The following is a 22,750-nucleotide window of genomic DNA, read 5'->3' as shown; positions in this document are numbered from 1 at the left end:
TTCCCCACACATCATCCAGGGCTGCAGGAGGAGGAGGAGGCCAGACAGCCCTTTGGATGTGGGTGGGATTCCAGAGAGTGTTAAAGCACAATTAGGGCTTTTTAACACAGAGACACATATTACAAACACATTATAAGACAGCAGAAATGAGTAAAGCAAAGTTTGTGGAAGAGTAAGATGCCCAACCTGCTGGAAAGAGTGATAAATGACATTTGAGAACCAACAAGGGGGGAGATCAGGAGCCTCCAGAAGTCTGCAAGTTCAAGCTGAGTCCTAACTCCACAGAGCACGCCGGAGGTCAATGCCCGTCCCAGGTGCTCCATGGAGATGGACACCGCCACGGGTGTTACCAGGAGCCCTGACAGGTTCTAGGTAACAGGATGTTTGTGTGCACCTTCTGTGCAGCTCACCCGCAACATGTCAACAAGTTACAGTCTCCGTGGCTCAGGAATTCACCTTCCTTCCACTAGGGAAAGGTTACAACCAACCTCAACCGAGGCAGGCTGTGCCGCTGATGAGCAAATACGAACGTGCTCTTTTATAGTTTCCCACCTACAACCACCTTCAATAAATTCACCCACGGGTATTTATTAAACATACAATCTGTAGAAAACCTGTGCAGGGCCCTGTAAGAGGAAAACTAGGGGGTAGAGGAGACCATAAAAAATGATAATTTCCTTCTCGCAGGATTTCTCTGGCCGCCTTCCACCTGCTTGGCACTGAAGAAAGAAATCACAGAAAAGAGCTCTGGCAGGTAGAATGTAAGCTGTGCTCTAAGAGACATAAAGGCAGGCTGCAAAGAAATGGCCGGGAGACGCCCCAGAAGAGGTTGCCCCCGGGGATGCATGGCAAGGGCAGCGCAGGAGTGGATGGGGCAGGCACTCGGCGCACAGACACCACTGAACTGGGCCCGAGGTCGCCCCTGGGGCCCAAGGCCAGGTCAAAGGGGGGCTCCGCAGGCAGGGGCTGCGCACAGCCACGCGAGGCCCGACCCCGACGCCGGCCCTCATTCCCGCCCCGGCCGACGACCACCCACACTCCGGTGGACCCTGACCCCAGACCTGCACCTGGGCCCCATCACCGACCCCGATCCGCGCCTGGGCCCGGACTCCGGCCCACACCCAGGCCCCCGATTCCCACCTCGTCCCGGCCCCGCCCCGCCCCCTGCCCGGGCCTGGACCCCAGCCTGGCGCCCCACCTCAGTGATGATGTCGTGCAGGTAGCGGAACGGGGGCTTGCTCAGCAGCTTCTCCGTCAGCGGCGGCCTCCGAATCACCCTCCCCAGAGCCTCCTGCGTCCGCTTCACCACCGCCGCGTTCATGGCGGCGCCGTCCGCACCCCGGCCGGCCCGCCCGCCGAGCCTCAGCCCCGCCGCCCCGCCGCCCCGCCGCCCCGGCCCCGCCGCAGCCGCCACCGCCCGCTCCGGCCCGGACGCGCCGCTCTAGTTTCCATCCCACAGTGCACCGGTGTCCGCCACTGCGCGTGCGCAGAGCCGCGGCATTCGGTTGCCAGGGCAGCGCGGCCTTAGCAACCGACGCCCAGGGGCGAAGTCCCCTGCGGGGCTGCGCTCGGAAGCCGGCTCGCCCCTGTCCGCTGGGACGGCGCCCTCTCCCTGGACCCTCCCAACGGTCCCGGAAAGTGGGTTCCCCCGTCCCCTCTAGTTAGAGGTGACCGCCGAGGAATGCTTAACAGCCACACAGCCTCCAAGATCTGTGTGGCTTGTTTCACAGGCTCTTAGGAGACTGGACTAAGCTCACACGGGATAGAAAATGCGCAGTCCTGTCTGTTAGCATGGCTTCCTGCGCCAGTACAGTCGCTCGTTTTCTCTGAGTCTCCTTTTCTGTTCCAATAAAGCAGGGACAGTAGGGGCCAGCCTCCCTCATTCCCAGGGCGGAGGGGATTGAACTGTGCGTTGGTGCCCAGTAATCAGTGCAAAGTCAGGCCTCGGAGTTGTGCCTAGTGTCTGGTTCTGCCACCTGACTCCATCCACCATGCACAAACTCAGTGCAGAGACCCCAGAGACCCTTTTAGCTACCTGGAAGCTTGGCGATCTAGTTGTAGTTCTTCTTATGGATACCTTTGTAACTTTGTTTACATTCCTTTTTTTTTTTTTTTTTTTTTTTTTTTTTTTTTTTACCATTTTTAATGTTCTTTGTTCCTTGTAAAGACCAACATTTCCATCTGGTGTCATGCTCCTCCTGTCTGAACACCTTCCTTTACTATTTCCACTGGTCACCTGGCAATGAATTCTCTCACCTTTTGTTTGTCTGCAATTCTTTACTGCATTTTCACGTTTGAAAGGTAGTTCCACTGACTGTAGAGTTCTGAGTCATTTTTTTTTCTCCTTTCAGTACTTTAAACATTTTACTCTACTGATTTCTAATTACAGAGTACAGAAGTCTTCTGTCATTCCTATCTTTGTTCTGTCTATTGTGTATCTTTCTACCTTCAAGACATTCTTTTTAAGTTTGCCCATAAGTTTATGGAGTTTTTTTTACTTAAAATTTAATTATTATTGACATACAATAAAATTCACCCATTTTAAGTGTGCAGGCTTCTATACAATTGTTACCACCACCACAATCAAGATGTTGAACATTCCTGCACTTATACATCTCACCTGCTCATCTCCATGTCCTCCCCCAATCCAGCCCAGGCAACCACTGATCTGGTTTTTGTTAATCATAATTTTGATTCATCTATAGTTTCATATTAGTGGAATCATATAGTACATAACTTTTTGTGTTTAATTCTTTCTCTTAAAATGTTTTTGAGAGTTACAACATTGCTACATATATTAATGTAATTCCTTTTTATGTCTGAGTAATATTCTGTTGTACTATTTGTTTATTCATTCACTAGTTGATGGACATTTGAGTTACTTCACGGTTTTGTTTTGTTTGTTTGTTTGTTATCCTGTATAATAAAAGGCTAATATGCAAATTGACCAAATAATAGCAGAATGACCAGTCGCTATGACACACACTCACCACCAGGGGGCAGATGCTCAATGCAGGACCTGTCCCCTGATGGTCAATGTGTTCCCTCAGGGGGAACGCCACTCAGCAAGAAACTGGGCTCTTGGCTGGCAAGCACAGCAGTGGTGGTGGGAGCCTCTCCTGCCTCTGTGGAAGTGCTAAGGATGTCCAACTGATGGCTCCCAGACTGCAAGAGGATGCAGTCTAGGCTGAGGGATCCCTCCTACCTCGCTCCAAATGCACAAATTTTGTGCCCTGGCCTCTAGTTTATGAATAACACTACTAAGACCATTTACATACAAGTCTATGTGTGATCATAAGTATTCATTTCTCTTGACTACATACCTAGGAGTGGGATTGCTGGATTGTATGCTAAAGATATGTTTAGTTTTACAAGTTGCTACCATACTGTTTTCTTAGTGGCTGTACCATTTTTCATCCCCTCGGGCAGTATCTGGGATCTCTGGTGGATCCATGTCCCCAGATACCTGTTATATCAGTCTTTAACTTTAGCCATTGTAGTGAGTGTGTAATGGTATCTTATTCTGGTTTTAATTTGCATGTCTCTAGGGTTAACAGTTATGAACATCCTCTTATGTATTTACTGGACATTTATATATATTTGGTGAAGATAGCCCATAAAGTGTCATGCAGGCATTTAGTGACTCACTGCCTAGGTGCTGGGGTTTCATAGAGAACTACAGATCCTCTGGTAAGCAACTTCCTCACCGTCGTCCACTGCTCCAAGGAGCATTGCTCTCCCTGTGTGCTCTGCATTCAGGACTGTGTGAGCTGCAGTCACCTAGACAGGCCAGGGGAGCAGGCAGGGCAGGTCTCCCCTCAGCAGTGACAACTTTATTCTTTCCACATTTCACCATGCAGGTGGGCTGACGGTATGAGACTTTACTGAGAGGTTGGGGGAAGCCTAAGAGAACGACACTCCATGATGAGAAGAATTTGAAAATACTCACTGTGGGAAATAGACCCCACAGTGAACTGACTGGCCCTCAGGGAGATTTCCTCATTCGTGGCCCTCAGTTAGTAACCCTGATCCCCAACCCCTGGCCAGAGCACCTCCATTCTCTGAGCCCTGCCAGACAGTTCCCAGTCTGAACTCTCCAGACTCACCCCACAAGGCCTCCTCAGGACAGCCAGCTGTGACATTTGGCATTCCGTCCCTTGGAACAGTCCGGGGTGATGATGGACAGTGAATGAGGCTCCATCCAGGTCTTCTAGATCCCTGTATTCCCTGGTTGTCCTCACACTTATCTTTATCACATGTGTTCCGTTTCCTAAGAACAAACATTGATTCTCAGTCAGTTCATCATAAAGAAAAATAAAATAGTTCCCCAACTGCCTAGTCATTTCTGCACATTATCACCCACACTGAAACAAACCTTTCCATTCACAGAAAGAAGGATATAAGTGCCTGTCCTTCTCCTGGCCTGCCCATCACCCAACCCCACCTCACTTTTAAAAGTGAGGCCATAGTAGGATGGTCAACTTCATGGTTGGGGCCCTAGTTTAGGAAGGCTGGACCAAAGCTCGGAAGCGCTTAAGCTCTGAGACAAGGATGCACGTATTAGGGGGAGAGGGGGTGGGTGTCATTCTCCCAGGATTGCTGTGTGGAGCCCCTCAGAGAATGCCATGTTGTCTGAGGGCTGGAGTGTTGGCCCCAACATGTTCCCTGATCTTCTCACTGTGGCCCAGAGGCTGTGAGAACCACCTACCTCAGAGCTCTGAATACTGGCTGAGGGCTGGCCTGATCAGGGAATGAAGGGTGCACTTAGGGAGGTCCCTGACCCTGGCCTCTGACCCCAAGTGCCCTGCCTTGTCAACAGCCACCCCAGCCCCTTCTCAGATAGTTCACAGCCCAGGGCTGCAGGAGCTGAGGCCAGCAACCAGCTTGCTTGCCACCAGTAGGGAAGTCTATGTGGCCATTAAGAGCTCTCTGCCCCTGAGGCTCCACTGAGGACCCCAGCCAGGACCCCACAAGGGGAAGCCTGATCCCAGTTCTCCCACAGCCTGCAGAGAGCAGGGGGCCCTCTAGGCCTGCAGAGGCCAGAGGCTCAGGTCTTGCTGCTCTCTGTGGGAACTCGAGGCCATGAAAGAGGGTCTGAGAGGGTCTGGGATGAGGGAGCAGAGCTGCCTGACTCCACAGTCTGGGGGGAGGTGGCTGTGGAGTGGACACTCGTCCCTGGAGATCACAGCCTTAACACTGCCCCTAGGCCAATCCACACTCTCCACTGAGGGGTTGGGGAGGGGGGCAGGGGACATTCTGGTGCCTTGGAAAGCAAGGCTGATGAAATGCAAGTATTTTCCGCTCCAACAAAGAGACCTGGAAGCAAGGCCACAGGGGGGGCGGGAGGGGGGCCAGGGGCCAGCCCAGAGCCTCTAGTTCTGGGAGCTGGTGGAGAGGAGGGTGGCCACTGTAGCCTGAAGTATCCTGAACTCAGAGTCATGAAAAGATTAAAGGAAAAGGAAAAAAGGGAAGAAAATTAAAATTTTAAAAAGAATCATTCACAAAAAAAGATAATTGATTAAATACTGTAGAAAATCACAGCAAAGAAACTTGTTTGAAACATAAAAGGCTGCAGGAGGTGCTTTTGGAATAAGCAGTTTCTGAATGAATGAAGATCACCTGCACACTATGACCATGACTCATCCCAGTGGAGAGAGCTCCACAAAGCCAGGTGACCTCCAGGCCTGACTTGCCCTCGCCTGGGAGCCAAACACTCCAGGAGACAAAGGCCTGGGGAGACCCTAGAGACCAACTCAGAGCTCCACTGCTGTGAAGAGCCCAGGATGTGGGTCAGCCTGGGGGAAGGGCTGGGGTAGCAGGTGCCAGGCAGGACAGGGCGCCCAGAGCCTGGAGATAGCCTTACCAACCCTGGACCTAGGACTGAACTCCCTGACAGGCTCAGAAGGGCATCGTCTAAGCTGGGAGGTGACTGACACTTTTCTGTGATTCCTGAGGGGTCTTGTCCCCTCCTCTCCAAGTGAGCCTAGAGAAAAAGAAGTCAAAGTCTTTCTCTATCTGTCCCTAAACTTGCTAAGATCGCTTCTGCCTCAGGACCTTTGCACTTGCCGGTCCCTTTAGCTGAATAAGAACAGTCATTCCCCCAGATCCTCATCTGCTTGACATTAGTTAGGTTTCAGCTCACATGTGATATCCTCAGGATATCAGAAACATCGCATCTGAACTCTCCAGCCCAATATCTTTATTTCCTCCAATGTCCTTGCTAATGTGATTTTCATTCAGATTTGCCTTTTGTTTTCTGCCTCTGTCCCTACTCCCTGAATACAGAGGCCTGGTTGGTTTGCTCACCCCTGAACCCCCTCTAACCTTCCATGCCATCACACACATAGAGGCCCATGATAGCTACCTGCCAAATGTTGAATAGATTATGCTCTTGTAAAAAGTGCTCTTCCTAGCCCTAGCTGGTTTGGCCAGTGGATAAAGTGTCAGCCTATGAACTGAAGGATCCCAGGTTCGACACCAGTCAAGGGCACATGCCCGGGTTGTGGGCTCAATCCCCAGTAGAGGGGCATGCAAGAGGCAGCCAATCAATAATTTCCTCTCATCATTGATGTTTCTATCTCACCTTTTCCTTTCCTCTCTGAAATCAATAAAGATATATATATATATATATATATATATATATATATATATATTTTTTTTTTTTTTTTTTTTTTTTAAACAACCCTGCTCTTTCTAAAGGGCACTTCATATAATTTGCTGTCACAATTTTAAATTTTTTTGAAATTAAACTTTAACAAATATAGACAAAATTATCTCCATGATGTTAAATATCTGCATATGTGTGCATGTATATAAATGAGTGTGTGTGTGTGTGTGTGTGTGTGTGTATGAGAGAGAGAGAGAGAGAGAGAGAGAGAAAGAGAATGTGTATGTGTGTGTGTCTGTGTGTGAGTGTGTTAGTGTGTGTGAATGTGTGTGTCTGAGTGAATGTGAGTGTATGAGTGTGAGTCTGCATGTGTGTGTGAGTTAGTATCTGTGTATGATCAAATCCAACAGTGTCAAGGTTTCAGAGAATATCTGGGAGTTAGGATTATGAGATGTTTCTTCTGCTTTTTTATACCTCATTGTCTCTTAAATTTATTTCTCAATAAACACTTTTAAATAAAAAACAAAAGTTAAAAGTTAAGTTGTCAGAAGAGACCCCCACTTTGTGAAATGAAAACCAGGGTAGTAAGGCCCTGCTGGGGACCATGTCCCGGGTGCCCATTTACAGCCACTTATAAATGGCTGCCTCTGTCAGGGTCATTGACAAGACGGAAGTTCACTGGTGCTGCGGCCATCTCCGAGCATGGCAGCTGTCATTGAGTGCGACCTTTACCTGTGACCAGCATGTGACTTGGGTCAATTCTGGCCTTTTCAACCCTCAACTATATCAAGAGGAAAGTGAAGCATTTGCACTAAATAGAATGGCAAGTGCTCAGAGCAACTCCCCGCAGAAGACCCTGGCGTCCTTAAACCAGGGTCACTCAGAACTGAAGGGAGGGCCCTTAAATCCTGAAATGCTACAGAATAATTGGGTAAGGGCTCTTTCTGCTTTCATCCTATTGACACAGCAGGCTGCTTCTGGACTATGGGATGCAAATCAGCTGCTGTTGGCGTCCCAAGCAAGCCTTCCAGCCTGGTTCCCTGGTGCCCACAGTCAGTCACGGCTTGCCCTTTCCAAAAGTAAATGAGAACAGGACACACCTGTGGACTTGGACTTTCTGCCAGAGTAGGTGTTGGCAGGCGGGCTGACGGGCAGGTGAGAGTGGACAGATGCCAATCTTGGCAGGTGCCAAGTCCTATGACTTTCAGCTCAGCAGGGAGCAGTCCATCTTGCCCCCTGTGCCCAGCCCCTCTGTGTACACCACTTGCCAGCTTCCAGCACACCAATCCTCCTCAGAGAGGAGCTGACAGCACAGCGTCCTTTCCAATTATATAAAAACCATTCTGCTGTTGCCGAAGATGGGAGAAAACCAAGCAATGCTTAGAGAGATTGGAGCTCTACTTTATTATTATTATGTGAGGTCTCAGAGAAAAATGTCTTTCAAATTCTGGGCTAAGCCACAAGGAGAAGTTTCCTTTTTATTAAAGAGCCAGCCTTATGTGTGCTTAGTAGTTATCTCGCTGGAAGCTTGTGCCCTTGTAAACAACATAGTTCTATTCAATTAAAAAAAAAATACATCTGTCATGGCATGAGAGCATGAGAGTATCCAGTCTCTGGCCTACAAGGTCAGACAGCTAAGTGTATCTTCCTTATTATTCAAGCAGGCTAGAAAGCAAAGTTATTCTTGCAGAATAAGGGGCTGTCTAAAAATATCAGGGGGGGGGCAATGGTATATGTATACAGATAATAATTTAATTTAAAAAATTTTTAAAAATAAAATAAAATAAAAATAACAGAATTGACTTTATAGAATAAGGGACTATCTAAATAGCAGAGAATTTCAAACAGTAGTTTTACAAAATAGAGTTAGGCTTCTCACTGCCAGAAGGGGAGGGAAGTTGGAGGGCAGAGAGAAAATGGTGAAGGGATTGCCTGGCCAGTGTGGCTCACTGATTGAACATCAGCTTATGAACCAGGAGGTCACGGTTCAATTCCTGGTCAGGACACATGCCCAGGTTGCGGCTAGATTCCCAGTGGGGTCATGCAGGTGGTAGTCGATCAATGATTCTCTCTCATCATTGATGTTTCTATCTCTCTCCCCCTCTTCCTTCCTCTCTGAAATCAATAAAAAATGTATATAGATTAAAACGTGAAAGGATTAAGAGATACAAAGTGATATTTACATAATAGTCACAGAGACGTGAAGTACAGCATGGGAACATAGTCAATAAGATTTAACAACCATGTATGGTGCCAGATGCGTACTAGACTTATCAGGTGATCACTTTATAAGATATACAAATGTCTAACCATTGTGTTGCTCTTGTAAAATATAATGTTGTATGTCAACTATATCCGAGAAAATTTTAAAGTTTTAAATCTAAGTTCTCCCGCCTAAACTATCCCCACCTGCCACCCCACACCTTTATCAGATGTCCCCTTGTTCCCTGTCTGGCTTCCTCCGGGCACGCTTAAATGGTAGCCATGTGATTGGTTATGTAATGTCTCTCTTCCCACTGGAACTTGAGCTCCAGGAAGGCCAGGCCCCGTGGCTGTCTCCCCAGGGCACTCGATGAATCCCAGCTGAATGGGCCGGAAGGAGAAAGCCTTAATCACTGTCGTGGACTCTGTGGCCCATCACCCAGATGCCCTCAGGACCAAGGCCCACCTCACAAGGAGAATTAGTCCTTGTCAGTCACTGCTAAGATCCTCTCTGGGGAGATTCACCCAAAGGGACATACCTGCCCTGCTCTTGGGGCAGCCCACATGGGAGGACTGATTGAGCTGGGGGTGCAAACCAGTTTTCCAGGAACCCCCACCTAAGAGAGTTGCTCTCAGAAGTGGTCTGAGGAAGCAGCACCTAACCTGAGATTTGGGGAGCTGAATCACCCACTAGCCAGATGACCTGAGTCCCCACCATTGGTGTAAAAGGGAGAACTGAACCCCCGGTGCTGTGATGATACAACTATGAAAACTTCCCCAGCCGTGTGGTTGGAGGAGAGTCCGGCAGGGGGCGCTCCTGCCAGTCCCACCACAGGTCTGTGGGCCTCCAATGACTGCTCCATGAAATTAAAGGCCCAACCCCTCATCAGGACTCAGGGGGTCCCTACAGGGCTATGCCCAGCCCAGAGCCCCGGAGCCCAGCTGTACGTGGTGCCCCATCCTGCCTCCACTCCATCCACACACAACCTCCCTTCCCAGTCCGTGTCTAGGGAGCCTGACCTGAGGCCACCCCCAGAGACTACCCGGCAAAAGAGCACAAATGATAAAGCAACTTGAAGTGATATGATCTAGGATTTTGTGATGACATAGCACAAAAACAAAAAGCAACCAATCCACGGTAAGGATAAGAAGGTGCAAGAAAAATATAGGCAGGCAACACGAGGCTGACAATGTCACTGGGGGATGGGCAAGTGGAAGGACTGGCTCCCCTCTCTGTACCCCGATGGTGGGGACAGAGCACACTCAAGGGGCAGCCGGTCAAGCAGTGCTCAGCAGCGTTTGCTGTTTCTTTTTCAGCAGCAGCTTTTTCTTTGCCTGAGATGAGCACTGTGAGAGGCGGCAAAATGTTATTTTCCTGTTTAGCTCATGTTATTTTCATTTGTACAATGTTGATTTGATTTGAAAGTGTGTGCATCAGAGGGAAGGCAATTCATCTTTGAATTTAGAAGGCAGTAAACAAGATGTTTTTTGTTTTGTTTTGTTTTTGTGGGGGGAGGGGTAATAACCTGATAAGGAAAGGGAAAGGGCTGGGGCTAGCTGGCAAGGGGCAGTGCGGGCCAGATGTGTGAGTTGAAGGTCTCTCCACAGATGCCAACCCTTTGATTTGTTTTTATTTTTTATCTTATAAAAATAATGTATGTTGTGTATACTTAGAACAGTGGCTTGGATTTCATAATTCAAGTAGCCAACTTCACAGTTTACTTAAAAGGTTATTTTAAACGTTTCCTAAATTCTCATTTGTTTTGGTTCGGGGAGGTCAGATGTTCCACTGGGGCCCCAATCACAGAGTGGCAGCGGTGATCCTAGCCAGGAGGCTTGAAGCAGGTGCAGGGTCTTGTGTGGGGTTATGGCTCTGAAGGTAAAAGTGTGAGGCTGAAGGATGCCCGTGAGATGGAGGGAAGGATGTGAGGCCTGGCAGACTGTTGGGAAGTGTGGAGAAGGAGAGGCCGGTGGAAATCACTTCCCCCCATTATCCGTTAGTCAGTGATTGAAGAGTGACTGTTTCATATGTCACTAAGTGTAAGGCTGACATGCATGGGGCAGACACCAGGAGAAGCACATTTCATGTGCTTTCTAACTAAATCCTCAAAACAACTCCACAACAACAAAACACAAGTGGGCAAAGCAAAAATGGGAAAGGACTTGAACAGACATTTCTCCAAAGAAGAGATCCAAATGATCAACAAGCACGAGGAAAGATGCTCAATTTATTAATCATTAGGAGAATGCAACGCAAAGCCACAATCATACTCATTAGGGTGGCTACCATTAAAAAAAAAAAAAAAACTAAAAAAGAAAAAAACACCACCAACAATAGAAAATAACAAGTGTTGGAGAAGATGTGGAGAAATTCAAACTTTTGTGTATTGCTACTTGTGGGCATGTAAAATGGTGCAGCTGCTGTGGAAAATAGTATGGTAGTTCCACAAAAATTAAAAATAGAATTACTGTACTATATGATCAAGCAATTCCACTTTGGGCATATACACAAAAGAATTGAAAGCAGGGTATCAAAGAGATATTTGTACGCCTATGTCCACAGCAGCATTATTTACAACAGCCTAAAGGTAGAAGCAACCCAAGTGCCCATGGCCAGATGAATGGATAAACAATATGTAGTTCATCCATGCCATGAAATACTACTCAGCCTTGAAAAGGGAGAAAATTCTCATATAGACTACTACATGGATGACCTTGAGGACACTGTGCTGAGTGAACTAAGCCAAACACAACAGGACAAACACTGTATGATTCTACTTATATAAGGTTCCTAATGGAGTCAAATCCATAGAGACAGAGGCTGCGGGAAAGGGAGAGGGATCATTTCATGGGTACAAGATTTCGCTTTCACCAGATGAAAAGAATTCTAGAAGTTGATGCACAACAGTGTGAATGTACTTAACACTACTGAGCTGTACACTTGAAAAAGGTTAAGATGGTAAATTTTACGTTATGTGTTTTATCGCAATTTAAACTTTTTCTGTTTAAAAAAAAAAATTACTCCCGGGGCGGCACCTCTGATAACCTGATGTTACAGAGGAGAACACCGAGGCTCAAGCACTGTTCCAGGTCCTGGGGCTAGATGGCAGAGCTGGGAGGAGGGCCACTCCACAGACTGTGCTCTCAGCAGCCACATAGTACTGTCCTTCCTTGACTGACAGGAACATTTCCCTAAAACTGCGCCAAAAGAGGGGAACACACTCATCTCTGGACCCTTACTGAGACAGAAGCCAGGCATGAGGCGTTTCTTAAAAAAGGCACTATCTGGCTAACAATTTAGACATTAGTCTTGTCCATTCTCTTTGTTCAATAGAAATAGATGGATTTTATATTATGCCAACAATTGTTTTAAATTTAAGGCAGAGCCGAAACCGGTTTGGCTCAGTGGATAGAGCGCCGGTCTGCGGACTGAAAGGTCCAAGGTTCGATTCCTGTCAAGGGCATGTACATTGGTTTCGGGCACATCCCCAGTGGGAGGTGTGCAGGAGGCGGCTGGTTGATGTATCTCTCTCATCAATGTTTCTAGCTCTCTATCCCTCTCCCTTCCTCTCTGTGAAAAATCAATTTAAAAAAATATATTTAAAAAAAAATTAAGGCAGATAATAGTAGGCACGATACCAGCAACTAAAAGAAAGCCTGCTGCCCTGGTGAATGCAGCCCCTGAATGAGCAGCTGGGCCCAGCCCCGTGACTCTGGGGTCCACGTGCAGGAGGACCAGAGAATTTTCAGAGGTTAAGCAATTGTTTTATTGTAAGTGCAATGAAATTTTACCAACAAACCAAACACAGTTCAACTTGCTGGGACTTAGAAGACTCTCGACACATGCTGAGTGCACTTGGCTTGGTTGAAGGTCTCTTGAGAGGGAGGGGCTCAGCCACCTGGATTCAAGCTTTCACTGCCGGCTCTGTGTCCCAGTTACCAGCCCGGTAATGCTCCTAGATACTCCCATTGTCCACTGTGAACTTTGTGTCTACAGAGAGGTTTAAATTATGACGGAGTAAAAGGAAACCAGGGTCTTGGAAACTGTCCTGAAAGAAAGGAGATGAGAGTCATGGCCGTGCTTCCTTCCCACCTGCCAAGCACCCACCACTGCTCTCAGACACAGCCGGACTCAACTGCAGACATATTTCAGGCCTCCATACAAACCCAACAAAGGCCTCAACCACTGCGAGAAGGTGGTTACTGAAAATGGGTCAGTCTTTTGATACCACACTGTGCGCGCCTGCGCGTGTGTGTGCACACACACACACACACACACACACACACACACACTCGGCTGTGCAGCTGGAGGCCCAGAGCACCAGAGACAGATGTGACTCTTTTCTATCATGGCCAGGTCTTTGGAGGGATGATTCTGAGTTTTAGAAACTCTACTTGGTGACCTGAATATTGAGGAGGAGAAAAGAGAAATGGAGATAAAATATGGGGAAAGCCTGGCTGGTGTGGCTCAATGGTTAAGCATGGACCTATGAACCAGGAGGTCATGGCTAGATTCCCAGTCAAGGCACATGCCTGCGTTGCGAGCTCGATCCCCAGTTTGGGATGTGCAGGATGCAGCCGATCAATGATTTTCTCTCATCACTTGATGTTTCTATCTCTCTCTCTCCCTTCCTCTCTGAAATCAATAAAAAAAATTATTTTTTAAAAGATGGGGGAAAAAACACAAATATCCTTCAATAGAATGAGGTGAAGCTCATTCTTGAAAAAAGGGGGGAAATAATTCTTATTTTGAGTAATTTCCAAAAGGATTTGGAGAGCACTCCTCAACCTAGAGCCCAAGATGACAAGAACATAGTCCCTAAGAATAAAAATGCCTCCCTTCGTTGTCCCGGGCTTGGATGCTACCCAAAGATGACTACATGGGCAGTTGGGTGATGTGTTCTGAGACTGGGAAGAATTCTGGAGTCCTGAGGTGAGGACAGAGAGGCGGGCAAGAATGGGAGCTGGGGACCAGAGTGGGAGGGTTGGGTACACAGTGCCTTGTCTCAAGCTCAGGCCGAAACGGAGAGCTAGGGACAGGTGGAGACTTTTTGAATCAGGCGATTGCCAGGACACTCACTAATGAGCCCCACCCAGTGCTGATTGACGTGTTATTTCTGGGCTCCAAGTCCTCACCCCGATGACACGGGTGGTGAAGAGCGTGAGCACTGGGTTTGGATGAGCCCCACGTCCAAACCCAGTGCCCACAGGTGTCAGAGGAGGAAGGGGTTGCAAAGTGATCCAGAGGCTTGCTGAAGCCTCACTGGGCTGGGAGGTGAGGGTCCAGAGTGTGAGCAGGAGGTGGAGTAGACGCAGGGATGAGCCCACCTGCCGGCCCAGGGCTCACTGGGCACACCCACCTACTCTGCTCTGGCTGGTGAGGAAGGGCCTCACCCTAGTTCTCTGCGTCCGATGCCTAAAACCCTCTTGGGAGAACTGATGGCTGCAAGCAAACCTCCTAAAAGGTTTTCATTTCATTTTATTCGATTTTTTAAAATATATTTTATTGATTTTTTTTTTTTTCAGAGAGGAAGGCACAGGGACAGAAAGCTAGAAACATTGATCAGCTGCCTCCTGCACACCCCCCACTGGGGATGTGCCCACAACCAAGGTACATGCCCTTGACCAGAATCGAACCCGGGACCTTTCAGTCCGTAGGCCAATGCTCTACCCACTGAGCCAAACCGGTTTGGGCTAGAAGGTTTTCATTTTTGAAAAAAAATTTTTTTTATTGATTTCAGAGAGGAGGAGAGGAGAGAGAGAGAAGTTCATGCACAGAGTGGGGAGGACAAGTGAGGAACATAGTCACTCCATCTGCTGACAGGAGTGTGTCCTTCTGTGACCCCGGGAGGGGTTGTCCATCAGCACAGATGTGCTGGGGCTGTGCACAGAAGCTACACCCCCCAAGGAACAGACTCTGCTTGCCTCAAAAGAGGCCAGGTCTACCTCTTTTGACTTCACACGTATATCCACCCCCATCATTATGTTTGACTTCCTGTGGCATTTGTGTCCTGGCATGACTCTTACCCTCAAATACCCACTGTGCTCACCCACCTGATGTCTCAGCTCCTACTCCAGCCACTTGTGTACTGCCCTCCTGGTCACATCTGGCCATGTCTGTCGCATCCTTTTTTGTAGTTTTGTTGTTGTTGTTGTTGTTTTTATCTGATTTTTGTTCTGTCGACTATTTGTTTAAAATTTCTGTAAATGTTTAGACCATAAATATAAGCCCAGTAAATTTGCAATGGCATGAAACTCCTATTTATCTAATTATCAAGACAAACACTGGAGCATGAATAGGGATCAAATAAAAATACAGTAATTTTGCAATATGAAGAATTCAGTGCTTTTGATTTTTACTGCTCTGGTCCTGATTCCCCACCCCTGTTCATGTAACCTAGGTCACAAAGCAAGTGATTTTAAACTGATACCAAACATCATATTCAAAATTAATTTTTTATTTTATGTTGATTAGAATATAACATTTAAAACTATGTTTTTATACTTATGTTTATTGTAATATATGAGTTCAGATTATATAAAATTTATAATTTATAAATACAAAATATGTAACATAATAAATACTGTAGAACATATAAAGAATATTAATGTTACCCATATTCTACAACCCAGAGAAAAATCTCTTACAAGTTTTGACATTCTTTTTAGTTTTTCTTTGTAGTCACACAACACACTTCCCTAAAAACATAGACTGTTAATTTATGCCTCTCGTCTGTTAGTTAAGTCCATTTTCTTTTTATAAATTGCAAGTCTGGGTCTCTCTGGCCAATATTTGACATCAAAGGCAGGAGAGTTCAGGTCCATGCTCACCCTCCCTACCTCTGTGAACAACCTGTCAGGGACATTTGCTGACCTCCTCCTGGCCTTTGACCCTGAGGGCTGGAATTGGTTCAGGGCTGGAACGCGAAGGTCAGCTCAGACTTCAGTTTCGCAGGCTCTGATGGTGAGAGACGGGGCCAGGAAGCACTAATCATTCCCAGAAGAAGAAACAGGGATGGCCCTGCCAGTGTTGCTCAGTGGTTAAGTATGGGCCCATGCATCAAGAGGTCACAGATCCATTCCCAGTCTGGGCACATGCCCGGGTTGGGAGCTCGATCCTCAGAAGGGAAGCATGTAGGAGGCAGTGAAAGAAATTGTTTCTATCTCATCAATCAATCTCTCTCTCTCTCTCTCTCTCTCTCTCTCTCTCTCTCTCTCTCTCTCCCCCCCCCCCCCCCGGCTCTCTCTCTCTCTCTAAAAAAAAAAAAAAAAAAAAAAAACATATTAAGAAAAAAGAAAGAGAAAGAGCAGGGACCGGTTTGGCTCAGTGGATAGAGCTTCGGCCTGCGGACTGAAAGTTCCCGGGTCCAATTCCTGTCAAGGGCATGTACCTTGGTTGTGGGCACACCCCCAGTAGGGGGTGTGCAAGAGGCAGCTGATCGATGATTCTCTCATCGATGTTTCTAACTCTCTATCCCTCTCTCTTCCTCTCTGTGAAAAATCAATAAAATATATTTTTTTAAAAAGAAAAAAGAAAGAAGCAGCGACACCTGGAGCTACCTCTCCACTGAAATCCTAATCCTAATGACCTACGCCAATACTTGGGTGAGCGATGCTGTCTTAACCAGGGCCTCCCTCAGGGGATAGAAACTTGAGCAGCTTCCTTTGTGCTGACAGTAGACCTATGGCCACCAAGAGGAGTGCCCTGAACAATGAATTGTTCACGGTGGGAGTGTTTACACCACAGAAATGGTAAAGGCAACACCTTACACGGGCTGCATGTTTCCCCCTTCAGAGAGGTCGCTTGGTAACCTTTTACTCACACACCACTAGGAGTCATCTTGAGAAATGATGAGAACCAATCCCTGGTGTCCTTGCCAAGACATTGAGTCCTAAATCACAGCTGAGGGTCCCTTGTCCATGAATTCTCCCATAGCTCCCAATCTAGCCTTACAGTTGCTCCTGCAACACTTCGAAGATCCCCATCATGTGTGTGCCTCAGGCCCTGCTGGCACACATTGGGCCAGGCCTGCAGTTCCTTAGGTGTGCAGGCTGGCCCTTACCTGAGCAGGGCTTACACTCTCTGCTCCACTTGTGCTGAGGCCTGACCTAGTCACAGGCCTGGAATTAAAGAGAGGTGCTGAGGGGGGTCTTGAGGAGGACAAGCATCATCTGGCTGCTCCACGCGAGGCATTCAGCAAGGACAATCTGTTCTCTGGCAAGGGGGAGGCGATTGCTTCTGCCTCCTAGGAGCCTCCTGAGAAATTGGGGCTTTGAAATGTTCAGCTCCTCTACTTGGTTGCCCACATTCATGGCCTCCTGACCTTGACATAAAGGACCTGTCAAGGCTGTGACTTTGGTCTCTCCTCTGTAGCCCTGAAATCAGTGTAGGCCTGATTTCAGAGAATCTGCCCGGGGTCCGTAGGAGAATGAGTCTGCTGAGCTGCCACGAGGCCCCCGGCCTGCAGAGGATGCCTGAAGTTGACAGTCAACTGTGCTGAGCCTCTCCTTTTCCTTTCTCAAGGTCTCTACCACTTTTCCATTAATAATATCATGACCATTGTTCCCCACTGGTGGGACCCCACACCTACTTGCCCTCTGCCTGTGCCCCATTATAACTGAGCACCGGTGATGACTTCAATAATAACTACCGTATGCCACGTGGGTCACCAGGGGTCAGCAAGCTCTTTCTGTAAAGGGCCAGGTAGTAAAATAACTTAGGTTTTGTGGCCTTGTGTGATCTCTGTGGCATAGTCTTTGGATTTTTTTTTTTTAACTACTCTTTCTCTTTAAAATTGTATAAACCATTCTTAGCTCAAGGGCTATACAAAAATAAACCATGGCTGGACCCCGGTTACTACAACCCCACTTACCACTAGCAATGGGACCCCTATGACCTTGAGACAAGTGGGAAGTTCAATTCCAAAATGAATCCCTGATGGCCCGCTTTCTAGAGCCAATTTCAGCAGCTGAGTCCTAGTCTGGGTGCCCGAGAAACCAGCCTGAGGACAGGCATGAGGATTAATGCTTTCTCAGGAGAGGCAATCCCAGGCAAAAATCCCAGGGGGAAAGGGAGAGAAAAAACAATGAGGCTATCTGTGCTGGCCTCTGAGTCCCAATGAGCCCCATGAGATGAACCATGTAATGAACCAGACACCCAGCCCCCTGGAACCTCTCTGGACTGGCTGCATGGAAAACCAGACCTTGGGCTTTTGCCCACTTTGGCTCTTTCCTGCCTTTCACTGGTTAAGTATAAGGCCTGCTCCATGCCCACGGAGGGGTATGGGAAGAACCCAACAGCATTTATGACTGTGACAGCCTCTTGGGCTCTGAAGTCCAGCAAGCCCGGGACTGTCTGGGATCCCTCATTTTCAGCATGCATGGACTGGAGCACAGTCCTGGTGATCCCCAGGAGGGAACAGTGGGGACAGGGCCTCATTCTGCTGATGAAGGATTCAAACAGGGTGAAGAGGACTAGTCCTGCAGGGGGGACCCTGGAGCCACAAGAGTTCCCTTCAGGAATCCACCCAGTATTGCCAGGATCTGGTGAGCTAGCTCTCCAGCTTCACCTCTCGAGTCCTCCAGAGGGACAAGAATCTGGGCAGGGTGGACCACAGCGGTAAGAGGAACAGGCTCTGATCTCCAGAAAGCCCCTGGTCCCAGGCTTCAGCTTGTCCCCCGGTTTCACAATCTACTTTCACCATCTCCCCATCTGGCATCGCTTCCCCACAGTAGTTCCATCACCAGGGCTGCCACGGGGCCTTTGTCCTGCTTCTTGGTCTACCAGCCTTCCTGACCTAGGACTTGGCAAACAGTCATTTTCCTCTCAATGCCCTTTGCTCCCAAGCCACAGCCACACAGTTTGGGAGGGAGGCAGGGCTTCCCTGTCTTTGCTCCCCTCTCCTGGCTCAGGCAGAGGTTTGGGAGGACTGTTCCGTGCCCAGGAGTGCCTCCCATCTGGAGGAGCCATGCCAAGGACATCACCATCGTGCAGGGCCCCACTAACATGGAATTTCTCAGTGTTTGCTGAGTTCAGAGCATCTCATCAGGGGTCTCTCTGGATTCCCACAAGCTATCTCAGGTGCCCGTAGCTTGTGTCCTCATTTATGCTCAGGGTCTCAGGGAACTCCTCTGGCATAGGTATACTGTATTCCCTTGAGCACCCATCCCAATACTCAGGCAGGAATGCCAGCCAGCCCAGACTGTTGACTTTGCAATCGGAGTCCTGGGTTGGCCCCCTCCACCTGCCACTTGCTCTGCTCAGCAGCATGGATGTTGCCCCACACTGGAAGCCTTTCTGAGAGTCCAGGATGCTGGTGGTGGCAATGCCAGAAGGAGCCGCCCTCTCCTCCAAGCGCCCCTATACTCCCACCTACACGTGGTCCTCCCCCTGCAGCATGGGGCAGCAGTAGCCTCCTAGGACCAGGGCTAGCATCTCCTTTTCCCTCTTAGGATTCAATCTTTTGAGCAGGGGGGGTGACACACAGCAGCTTTCCCTCCTAAGTCTCCCCAAGTCTCCTTCACAATGGGACTAGTGTCCCAAGGCCACTGCAGCCCATAGTTACTTGGGCTCCTGCCTTTGCAACTCAACCAGGCTACCTGTCACCACCCCGAGAGGAGATGCCGTGCACCCACAGAAGTCCAGTCAAACCCCTTTGTTGCTTCAAAAAAAACTTTAGACTGGAGACAAGTGTTTTCCCCATATTGGCCTCCAAGAGAAGCTGGTGAGCAAGGACCAGCACTGCAGGGAACAGGCGGTGAGGCAGAGATTCAGACAGAATGCAGGGGCTCTGCCAGTCCAGCAGAGCCGCTGTGAGCCCCAGAGGCTGCACGCACGAATGGTGGGTGGTGGCCCACCAGGACTGCACCTCTGGCGGCCCCACCCATGGGCCTCTGTGAATTTGAAAGGGAGTTGAGAGGGTGCAGGGAGCACTGGCCAGCCACGCACACGTAGCAGATGGGCGGGGAGAAAGAGAATGTTCTGGGGACAAGAAGGACTTTGGACTTTAGTCACCTCATTCCCAGGCTCTGCAGGGGTGGGGCGGTGAGGGTAGCTGAGGTCATTCTGCAGACAAAGGTTGTCTTTTCTCGATGACATAGGCACAGTCCCACAGAGTTCCTTACTACACAGTGACATCGAGGGTGTCTTTACAAAGGGGAGAGGGATCTGGACACAGGCCACACAGATGTATGAGGGTTAAATAAGAAAGCTCCCGAAAAGTGATGAGCGTGATGCTTTCCAGGGTAAGGGCACCCTGAGGTCCATGTCCACCAATGAACCCCAGTTCCTAGAGGATCAGATACCCTGATGGGGACGGGCCTTATTGGCTCCCAGATCCTGACACGGCCCCGGACATCCAGGATTGGGGGTGTCAGCTGGGCTATCGCCTAAGCACCAGCACCAGCAATGCTGACAGAACAAAGCGGAGGTGACAGCCTTGGGGGTACACAGCAGGCAGAATGTGACAGGGCAACAGACTGCAGGGGCCTGCCCAGTCCAGGTCCATGACCTCAGAGACCAGCTGGATAATACACCAGCTGATGAAACAGCCTCTGATCTCCGAAGGAAGAGTCACCTCGGACATGGGGGTCACCTTGGACATGGGGGTCACCTTGGACATGGGGGTCACCTTGGACATGGGGGTCACCTCAGACATGGAGAGCCTTGCTGGCAAGCTGCCTTTCCTTGGCCCCCCAGGACAGGGAGGGGGATGGTGGCCCGGAAACTGGGAAGGGGCTCAAGCTGCCAGAGACCAGAGAAGCTGACCCAAACATTGACCCTCAAGTCCTGATGCAAAGATCTGACCAACTCAACCTACCCACTGCCACCCATCTCCCTCGCCAAGGGGCACGGCTCTCATCTCAGTTCAGTCCTTGGCTTTTCGTTTAATGGCCTCAGGACCAGGAAGTTTGAAGTTTATCCCTATCTTAAGTGACACAACAGCAAACAGGTTTTTGGCTCCAGTTAAAATAATGCCTTTTATCTGGAAAACTGATAATAAGAGAAGTTGGTTGTTAATCCTCAGCTGAGGATATTTTCAAAAAATGCATTTTTTATTGATTTCAGAGAAAAATGGAGAGGACGATAGAAATATCAATGATGAGAGAGAATCATTGATCAGCTGCCTCCTGCACACTCCCTACTGGGGATGGAACCCACAAACCAGGCATGTTCCCTGACTGGGAATCGAACCATGACCTCCTGGTTCATGTGTCAACACACATGCACTGAGCCATGCCAGCCAGACTCCATTGATTTTTAGAGAGAGTGGAAGCGGGGGAGACAAAGAGAGGGAAACAACCATTTGAGAGAGACTCATTGATTGATTGCCAGCCACATGAGCCCTGGCCAGGCCTGGCAGCGATTTTTAAATTCATTTTTTTAAGATTCAGTAATGAAGTACCAGTAAGCAAGTCTCTACAGAATGCAGCATAGTAGAGACAAAGTTGTGCGATTTAAGTTCTTTGCAGACCAGCAAATATAGATTAGATTTATTGGGGGAAATATCTTAAAAGAGTAATTGCCATGGATTAAAAGCCCTTTGTACCAATGATTTTATAAAAAGGCTCTTGGCAAACTCTCAAAGAAAAATATTGTCTCTAGCCAAGACCGGTTTGGCTCAGTGGATGCGTCGGCCTGTGGACTGAAAGGTCCCGGGTTCGATTCTGGTCAAGGGCATGTACATTGGTTGTGGGCACATCCCCGATGGGGGTTGTGCAGGAGGCAACTGGTTGATGATTCTCTCATCAATGTTTCTAACTCTCTGTCCCTCTCTCTTCCTCTCTGTAAAAAAGTCAATAAAATATATATTTTTTAAAAAAACTGTCTCTATATGACAAAGGGCAGCTATTTAAAACACACATACACACACACACACAAAAAAAAAACAACAACAAAAACACACACACACACACACACACAAAACTGAGCACCCGAAACTAATATCATTCTCCATAATGAAATTTTGAGCATGTTCCCCTCCCACCAGGAAGAGAACAAGGATGCCTACGCGCACCACCTCTACTGGACACAGTACTAGCGGTCCCAGTCTGTGCCATCACACTGTGCTGTCCAGATGTCTTACAAAGGGTCAATGGAGAGATGGCTAAGTGGCACTCCGCAGAGACCTGTTCAGAGTGTCTTCTCCAGGGGTAGGGAATTGGGGGGGCGGGGGGAGAATGATGGAGGCTGTTCACTGCTGATGCTTCAACCTTGACCTCCTGGGGAAGACCTATAACCACATATAACACCCACTTATCTCCTCAAAACAAAGAACAGCCTTCCCTGCATCTACATTTAGTTAAAAACAAAAAAACAAATAAAAAGACTTTCCAATAAATTTGCCTTCTCTATACTGCTCCATAGACCACTTCATGACAGATACATCAGCTCTCTGTGTACTGTCTGATCTAGGGCCTTCCTATGAGGGATAGATGGGCCTGATCTCACGGGTGTCTGCAACCACTGGAAACAGCTGCTCATCTCTGTGGGCCCTGCCAGGAGCTGCCACTGTCTCCAGCCTACAGCAGTTGGGTTGAGCAGCTACGTACCAGAACCAGGCATGAAGAAAACTGAGGTCCGAGTCAGGCATTCTCATCACCAAAGTCCCTGGACCCAGGAAGGGGGGCTCTGGGTCCAGAGGACCAGAAAGATTGCCAGTGTCCTTCCACCTCCTTAGATATACTGACCCTTCCCTGTTTACAGATATAATTCTCTTCCCAGCCCCCTGTCTTTGCCACCCCAGCCCATGTCCTTGCTTGCTGGCCCACAAATGATGTGATTGGGAGAAGAGGAAGCAATGACCAGCACAATGCCTGTCCTATAATAGCTGCCCAGAAAACAGCTGGCTGACTGCATAAGCGAATCAGAGAGCCAGTGAGTGGCCTGGCAAGGGCATGGAGATGCAGTGTAGAGGAGCCCTGCAGGCAGGGCCCAGGCCT

At 48.5% G+C, this 22,750-nt stretch overlaps 1 protein-coding gene across 9 annotated transcripts in view; it reads right to left on the bottom strand.

Annotated features, from left to right (window-relative positions):
- Positions 1-1,433, bottom strand: part of TRAF3IP1 (TRAF3 interacting protein 1) — a 35,425-nt gene extending 33,992 nt beyond the window's left edge. For 3 of the 9 annotated variants that reach the window (XM_045575247.1, XM_036421468.2, XM_045575248.1), the window contains exon 1: positions 1,199-1,429. In XM_045575247.1, coding sequence (XP_045431203.1) covers positions 1,199-1,321 — 123 coding nt within the window. In that variant the 5' untranslated portion in view covers positions 1,322-1,429. Of the gene's footprint in view, positions 1-1,198 lie in introns of all 9 variants that reach the window. The other 6 variants (XM_036421470.2, XM_045575249.1, XM_045575250.1 and 3 more) reach the window with 5 other exon arrangements.
- Between the last annotated feature and the right edge of the window lie 21,317 nt (positions 1,434-22,750).

The sequence above is a fragment of the Pipistrellus kuhlii genome, unplaced genomic scaffold (genome assembly GCF_014108245.1).
Source record: "Pipistrellus kuhlii isolate mPipKuh1 unplaced genomic scaffold, mPipKuh1.p scaffold_m20_p_7, whole genome shotgun sequence".
NCBI lineage: Eukaryota > Metazoa > Chordata > Mammalia > Chiroptera > Vespertilionidae > Pipistrellus > Pipistrellus kuhlii.
The sequence above is the reverse complement of the archived record's forward strand: the minus strand, read 5'-3'. Positions and strand labels throughout refer to the sequence as shown.